The sequence below is a fragment of the Herpailurus yagouaroundi genome, unplaced genomic scaffold (assembly GCF_014898765.1).
Source record: "Herpailurus yagouaroundi ecotype Mexico unplaced genomic scaffold, PumYag 216, whole genome shotgun sequence".
Classification (NCBI taxonomy): Eukaryota; Metazoa; Chordata; class Mammalia; order Carnivora; family Felidae; genus Herpailurus; species Herpailurus yagouaroundi.
Genome location: NW_024412447.1, coordinates 1985864 through 1993624, shown reverse-complemented (window position 1 = coordinate 1993624; position 7761 = coordinate 1985864). Strand labels below are relative to the sequence as shown.

Here is a 7761-nt window from a genome sequence, read left to right as displayed (position 1 = left end):
CGTGGCCCTTGTGGTGGGGTCTCGGGAGCCGGCACTCTCGGGGTCCCTGTCTTCCTCCATGGCCCCCGTGGGAGGAGGCCCAGTAGGGGGCTGAAGCTCCCAGGGGCCGCTGTCCCAGGAGCCTCCTGCAGACGCAGTGCTCTGGCCTCTTGGGTTCTTTCCCCGCCCTCTGAACCCGCTTGTGTCTTCCGAACGCTCCTCGGCCAGAAGGCCTCATCCCCTCGGGATTGAGTCAGAGCTGCTGTGGACGCCGTGCTGAGCGGGTGTAGTGGTTTCCCGGTGGGCTTGCCCTGCTGCGTCTGTGGGCAGGTTCTGTGTTCCCCATCCCCTGCGGGGAGACACCGTCCTTGCCCGTGGTCATGCGGGTGGCTGCCTGCCAGGGACGATGTTGCGGGGATGGGTGTTGCTCTGCCCCGACAGCTGGCGGAAGGCCGGGCAACTTCTGAATAAGAGCCGTTTACTTCTGACAGTCCTGGAGGCCCAAGTCCAAGACTCGGGTGGGTGTCAGCACGGTGGTTGTGATGAGGCGTCTTCCAGGTTGTGGGCGGCCGTGGCCTGGTTGTGCCTCACGTGGGGGAAGGGGTGAGGGAGCTCTGGGACCGAATCATGACCTAATCATCTCCCCCAGGCCTCACCCCGACACCATCACGTTAGGGTTCGCGTTAGCGTTCAGCGTACGACTGGGGGGGCACAAGCGTTCAGTCGTGGCAGATGGGGTTTTAGTCCAGACGGCCAGCCAGGCCCCTCTTCGTCCGGGCCGTTCCGACACTGCTCTAGTGCACAGAGAACCACGTGTGAATTTGATGCTTAGGAACGCCTTTCCGACAGAGCTTAAATCCCGGATGGGCTTCCTTTTGTTACCCAAAAGCCCGTGGCCGTCTCTGACCTCCGTATGCGTGTATCTACGTTTCTTCTATACGAGTGTATTTCAAACGTCTCCTGTGTGTATGTGACGCACTCAGAGAACACGATCGGACTTTCGTTAGCCCAAGAAGAACATAATTAGATAAATTCCTGCCCAGAAAAGAAACCGTGTTTTGTATTACGGATAAATATAAACGTTAGAAAGAAATCATCTGTTGGGGTGCCTGGGTGGCTCAGCTGGTTGAGCCTGCGACTCTCGATTTTGGCCCAGGTCATGATCTCAGTTTGTGGGGGCAAGCCCCGCTATCAGCGTGGAGCCTGCCTGGGATTCTCCCTCGCCCTCTCCCTGGACCTCTCCCTCCTTGCTCGCGCACTCTCTCCAAAAAATAAAAAAGGAAGAACGAATCTCTCCGTTTGGGTTTTTGATGTCCTTCCTCTCCTTCCATGGAGGAATTGAGAATTGATGTGAAGGGCGGGTGTGTGTGTTTTAAACCTTCTTGTTTTAGAACCATTTTGTTTTAAGTGCTCTTCGGTTATAAGGTAAACATTAGAACATCTTTAATTGTTTTCACTGAATATCAGCGTTTCAAGTGTTTCAAATAGTAATCGTCCAATTGTTTGTATCTTGATTTCGGTAAACGTCAGAGGCGTGCTTCACATAACAGAACGGTGAAAGCCCCAGAAGTATCTAGAAGTCGGGGGGTGCTGAACTTCAGCACCCTGCTTTCCCCCGTGCTTTCTCCCCGCAGCCCACGCTGGGAGTCCTGTATGGCCCAGCCCTGGTCCTCAGAGCCTTTTTCCACCCCCCGACCTTCAGGGTCCTCTCCCCGGCACCCCGGCGCCCCCTTCCCTGGGCTGGCTCAGCCCTCTCACACCGGGTGAGCCATCTCCGCTCAGATGCCCACTCCTGTAGCGGCCTTTGGGACACCAGCCCAGCAGGTGTGCTTCTGTCTGCTTTCCTGGGCCGGGACAGCGGCAACCACGTGTCCCGTTCGTTCACTTAGCCAGTGTTGTTCTTTAAGGCCCGACTGGATTCCGGGGCCCAGGGCTCTGCTGCTCACAGCCCCGCTCGCCCAAGTCTCTCATATCTCCCGACTCCTGTTTCCTTCTGCCCTCCCACTTTTGTCCACGTGCGTGCGTGTTTCCTGAGGGATCCTTACCGGTCGCTGATAGCTCACGTGGGCCAGGGAGGGAAATGTTACTGGTGGAGCTTGCCCCTGATGGCCAGCTTACTTTATAAGTGAGCACCTAAATGGACAGGGTTTGGGAGGCCTTCAAGCATGCCCCCAAGCCGGGGCGCCGTGGTCCCGCTGAGGGAAAATGCATCCAGGTCTAACGAGTCTGTTCTCTCGTCCCAAATTATAATGAGAAATCTCCCCTAAATTTTGAAGCCATGGAGAAAACTTAGAGATTTTTTTTAGGTTTTTCAGGACTTACCATAGGCAGGAATTTCTTTGCTACTTATAAACATGGTTTATGAGCAACTGAGTTATTGCATAAATGTGTCCAATTTTACATAATTAAAGAGATGAAATCCCAGATTAAAAAGTAACTTTCACATGTTTCCCTTGTATGAATAACATAATCAAAAATACCCAGAAAGGTAATTTTTTCTCATTTCTTCTACATTTCTTGTTTTACATAGTAAGTTCTAGATAGTATTACTTGTGTCCCTAGGTAGCAAAGTGAAAAATATTTACACTGTTAAGTGCAAAGGGCAAAATTGTGTGTTCACTGTTCTGTGACTATAATACACCTGTATCTGGGAACATCAAATACTGGTAGAATTATGACTGGATTTTTAGATGAATTTCCTTTTATGTTATGTCTTTATAATAGAATCGCAAAAACAAACACAAGTATGTACACACTCCATATATATATACATAACTATGTGATATAGCTATGTAATATGTAGTATATAACCATATGCTGTGTGTTTTTTACTTTTGTCAGAATGTTCTTATGAATGTTGTGGTACCATTTTTGTGTCACTAAAGCACAAATGTTGAGAGGCATCGATACCTTGCCCGTCTGAAACCATATATTGGCTTTTTAGAGTCACCTTATCACTCTAAACCGAGGAAAGTGGCATCCTGGAGGTCTCTGAGGACGGCAGCAAGCATGCCTCTTGGTAACAGAACGTCCTTAACCCCACAGAAGCTGTGGCTGGGAAGCTCGAAGCCAGGTACGCGGTACGTGGTTGGTCCGACAGAGAGGCCCTTCCCGCGCCAGAGGAGGGTTTGACGAGTGGCGGGTGGTGATTTAAGATCGAGTTCGTGGGGCGCCTGGGTGGCTCAGTCGGTTAAGCGTCCGACTTCAGCCCAGGTCACGATGTCATGGTCCGTGAGTTCGAGCCCCGCGTCGGGCTCTGGGCTGATGGCTCAGAGCCTGGAGCCTGCTTCTGATTCTGTGTCTCCCTCTCTCTTACCCTCCCCCGTTCATGTTCTGTCTCTGTCTCAAAAGTAAAATAAACGTTAAAAAAAATTTTTTTTTAAAAGATCGAGTTCGTAATAGGACTTATTTGCATGACGTTGCTTTTCAACTTCTCAAAGACGTTGAGCCTCATAATCTTCACGGCACACGTAAAGTGTGGTTTCTGACAGTTTGCGGGTGTGACACGCTATCCCTGGAGTCTTGTGACGTCCCAGCACTGCTGGCCCAGCTCCTACCCACTCGCAAGAGCCAGTTGTTAAACTTTTAAGAATTTGGTGAGCCGGTCGATGTCACGCTGGCCGCCTGAAATTGGACATCATAGGACTATTTATACCGTGGAAATAGACAAATGCTCCGGATCTGGGCGTTATTTTTTGAGAGCCAAAAATTTTTATCAGCATCCCACTGATTGCCACCGTCTGCTTGTGGTCATAAGCTTTCTTCAGCCCGTGAGCATTGATCAGTAGAGGCAAAACCTTCCGTTGTGTTTGTCTGTACCTGTCACATTAAATCCATGCACGTTCAAACCAGGAAGTCTGACCCAGCCCCTGAAGTCAGACCTGACCTTGGAGCAGGCGTGGGCCAGCGCCCCCAGCACTACTCCCGACTATCTGAGAGCAGCCTTAAGAGTGAAGAGGTCCAATCTCAGGCGTTCTGCCAGCAATGGTGAGCATGGCGACGGTGACGAGGCCACAAGTAAGGGAAAGCTCGGGATTTGTCCTTTGACAAAGTGAGATTTTGGGCTTCCTGTATTGGCTGTGTCCCTACGAGACCGTGGACAGAGGACGGGGACCCCGCAAGTCCGCTCTGCCCTCCTAACGTGACAGTGACGTGTCCCCAGGCTCCAGTCGGGCCTGCCCCTGTAACTCGGAGGCTTGCTGAGATTTATCGGATGGACGGTACTAGAAATAACAGTTGCACATAGTGAAAACCCCAAATCTCACCAGAAAGCCTGGGTCTGTTGTCCTGTTTCCGTCCTTCTGTCTGGTCTCTCCCCATGTCTCCTCCCCGGCTCTCACGGCTATCCTCGTGGGCCTCCACAGGGATCGTGGTGAGCCCCTGTCACCCTGACCCCCTGCCGACCCCTTCCTGCTGGCTCCGCGTTCTACTCTGGGCTTAAATGTTGTAGAGTCTCAGTCTATCAGGTGCATTTCAGAGACCCGAGTCTGCTTCTCTGCCTCCCTCTGTCAGCGCTGGAAGGGCTGCTGTTTGTCTGTCTTTGTCTTTTTGTTTTGTTTGCGATTTAGAATCTAAAGGTATCACTTCTCCTTCTGTGCCCCTTCTTTCCTTTTCCTGCAGGCAAGCCCTGTGTTCACACCTTTCCGTTCTCTCCTGCTTCACCCTTCTACTCACTGTTGGTGTTGGTTTCCTTATGTTCCGGGAATGATCACGGTCCAGCTAAACCGGTGAAATGCTTTGGTCTTCTTTTTTATCAAACGTCCAGGATTTTCTTAAGGCACAGCCAAGAATTCCGTCTACTCTTCAGATGATCTTTTCAGACGTTTGCTTGTCCTCCTCCAGGTCACGTTCCCAGGACCCCTGTCTACAGAGAGAAGGAAGACATGTACGACGAGATCATTGAGCTGAAGAAGGTAGTATTTCTGTCTGTCCTTTGTTGGTTTTAGACCACAAGAGCCTTCTGTAACCACGGGTGGGAAAGTCAGGATCAGTGCCGAGATGTGTCCGTATGGAAAGAACATGAGCTTTGCAGGGACGCCGAGTTTTGTTTTGTTTTAAGTTTATTTACTTTTAGAGAGAGAACATGCGCACGTGCGATGGGGGAGGGACAGAGAGAGGGAGAGAGAGAATCCCAAGCAGGCTCCGCACCGTCAGCACAGGAGCCCGACTTGGGGCTCAAACTCATAAACCTCAAGATCGTGACGTGAGCTAAAATCAAGAGTTGCACGCTTAACCTACTGAGCCCCCAGGCGCCTCGAGGAGCACCTGAGTTTAAACCCTGGCCCCGTGCTTTGGAAGCTGGGAGACCCACCTAGAGCCTGCTGCAGGAGAGGCCTCCACTGTTGAGATTCCATGTGTGCTCTGCTCCGGCAGCACGGCACGGAAAATGGGAAAGACGGGGTTGACATCACAGTCCCTCTGCACAGAGATCTGGCATCAGATGAGGCCACTGGCGTCATTGTTATCAGTAGCCTTCCACGCGTGGACTCTTCGGTGGTAACCAGACAGTCCACGCTCCCTAGCTCAGTGGGTCTCTACGGGAGTCTGAGGGAGCTTACGGCTCTTAGCCGGTGATGACCTCGAGATTCAGACCAGGTAGTAGTCTGTCCAAGGTCAACCAGTAGCAGAATGAGGACTTCCCCCAAGGCCACCTGCCTCCCAAGGCCAAGGCTCTTTTTGCTGCCCCGTGCTACCTCCTACTCCTTATGGTGTAAATTGCACTGGAATAAATTATCGCCACCCTCATCGCCTTCGACGGAACCACTGCCGCCACACTGCTCTTAGCATCCACGTGCATACTGGTGCCCCTGGAGAAGCGGCCAGGGTTCACTTCCTCTGCATCTGGAGGGCCATGGCCCGTCTGGGCACCAGAGGTTAGGTGGGGCGTGGGCAGCCAGCACGCCCAGGGGCACGGCCACGGCGAGGAGTCTTCGAGCCATCTTACCCGAGGAGCCGCCGGTCTGGGCCCCCGTGCATGAGACGCAGCCCTTCTGTGGCGGCCCAGACAAGATGCTCCGATGTCAGGGGCCCTCCAGAGATTGCTCCCCCATGGGAGCTGCCCAGCAGGGAAGGTGCTGCTGGAGCATCGCACTCCCTGTCCTGAGGACAGCTGTGTGTCAGAGTTATTGTGGGGAGAGCCCTCATTTGGAACTCCGGATAATCACTGCAGTAGCAGTCTTGAAAGGAATCTTCTGCAGCTGGAAGTGGTCTCTGGGTAAAATGACACTGACTGTATTCAAACTTCCCGTCATGGATGTATGGGAAAAATCAGTCGAGGCTTCTAAACGCAGGGGGAGGAGAATTTCACTTCCAGGACTCTGAGCTTCAGAGTTGTTTTTCTGTGGCAGGTGGTGCCTCAGTTTCCTGTTGAAAAATGGGGATAACACAGGAACGGTTTCACGGTCGCGACGCGGGTGCTCCCATCAGCGCAGGGCCCCAGGGAGTACTCTGTGCCACGGCCGGCACCCCGCAAGAGGCCACGAGTGCAGAACATCCCAGGGAGTGGCGGGGATGGCACAGAGGCCCCCCCCCCCCGCGCCCGTCTCCCCCAGCGGTCAACGCAGTGTCAAAGCCAGGCCGCAGACGTGGACTTGGTGCACGTGTCCGGTTCCGTGCCGTGTTGCCGCGTGTGTGTACCCGTGTCCCTGCGCGCACGCTGCCCCACGCCACCGGGCATGCTGTCCCTCCAGCTGCCCCTTTGTGGTCACACCTGCCTCCCACCCCATTCCCCATCCCTGACTCCTGGTGGCCACTGGCTTTTCTCCCCATCTCTATAGTTCTGGCATGCTGGTAATGTTCTCTACGTGGACTGATGCAGTATGTGACACTGTGGGGGGGAGCTCTGCCTCCTCTTTAGTCACACGTCTTCCCTCTTTTGTTGACCAGGGCGCATTTATGGTCTCTTGTCTCGTCTGTGGATGGGCCTGTAGAGTCGCCGTGTCGTTTCTGTTCTCCGAATTCTGCTTTGTCTGATGCTAACATGGCCGCTCCTGCCTTTGCTTGTTAATGCTTCGCTGGCATCTCTCTTTCCATCCTTTTACTTTCGACCTCCTTTCACATTATGTTAAAATGAGGTTCTTGCAGACAACATGTAATTGGGCGTGGTTTTTTTTTAATTATTTTTTTCCAACGTTTTTATTTATTTTTGGGACAGAGAGAGACAGAGCATGAACGGGGGAGGGGCAGAGAGAGAGGGAGACACAGAATCGGAAACAGGCTCCAGGCTCCGAGCCATCGGCCCAGAGCCTGACGCGGGGCTCGAACTCACGGACCGCGAGATCGTGACCTGGCTGAAGTCGGACGCTTAACCGACTGCGCCACCCAGGCGCCCCTAAGGGCGTGTTTTTTAATCTACGTTGCCACTTCCTGTCTCCTAGTTGGTTTGTTTGGGTCATTTATATTGAATGTAATTTTTGGTAGGTTAGGATTTAAGTCTTGCACTTTATTTTGTGTATGTGGCCTCATGACCCCTGGAGAGTGAGAGTCCTGATGCTCTAGCAGGCCTCCTCTGACCCCCCCTCCCCCCCCCCGCAAGGAGGCAGCGTGCCTCACTACAGCCTGGCAGGGGTGGGGGGCTTGGCTCCCGGCTCAGCCTTCACTGGAAGGGGTGAGGCCTGCAGGTTCTGTTGTGTTTGCCTGAGGGTGGAGCGGTTATCACCCGTGCCTTCTCTGCCTGGCCAGGCTGCCCCTTTCCTGTCTGTGCCCGTGGGCTTGTCCAGGCTGTTGGCTTCCCCAGCACTCCCGTCTAGGACACGTGAGGCAGCAGGAAAATCGGGGGGCTCT

The 7761-nt window shown here is 53.2% G+C and overlaps 1 protein-coding gene across 9 annotated transcripts in view; it reads left to right on the top strand.

Moving 5' to 3' along the window:
• IQCE (IQ motif containing E) overlaps nucleotides 1-7761 on the top strand; it is a 42986-nt gene that overhangs the window by 7258 nt on the left and 27967 nt on the right. For 7 of the 9 annotated variants that reach the window (XM_040455743.1, XM_040455739.1, XM_040455746.1 and 4 more), the window contains 3 exons: nucleotides 2924-3052; nucleotides 3832-3966; nucleotides 4822-4892. In XM_040455743.1, the coding sequence (XP_040311677.1) occupies nucleotides 2924-3052; nucleotides 3832-3966; nucleotides 4822-4892 (335 nt within the window). The remainder of the gene's footprint in view (nucleotides 1-2923; nucleotides 3053-3831; nucleotides 3967-4821; nucleotides 4893-7761) is intronic. The other 2 variants (XM_040455744.1, XM_040455742.1) reach the window with 1 other exon arrangement.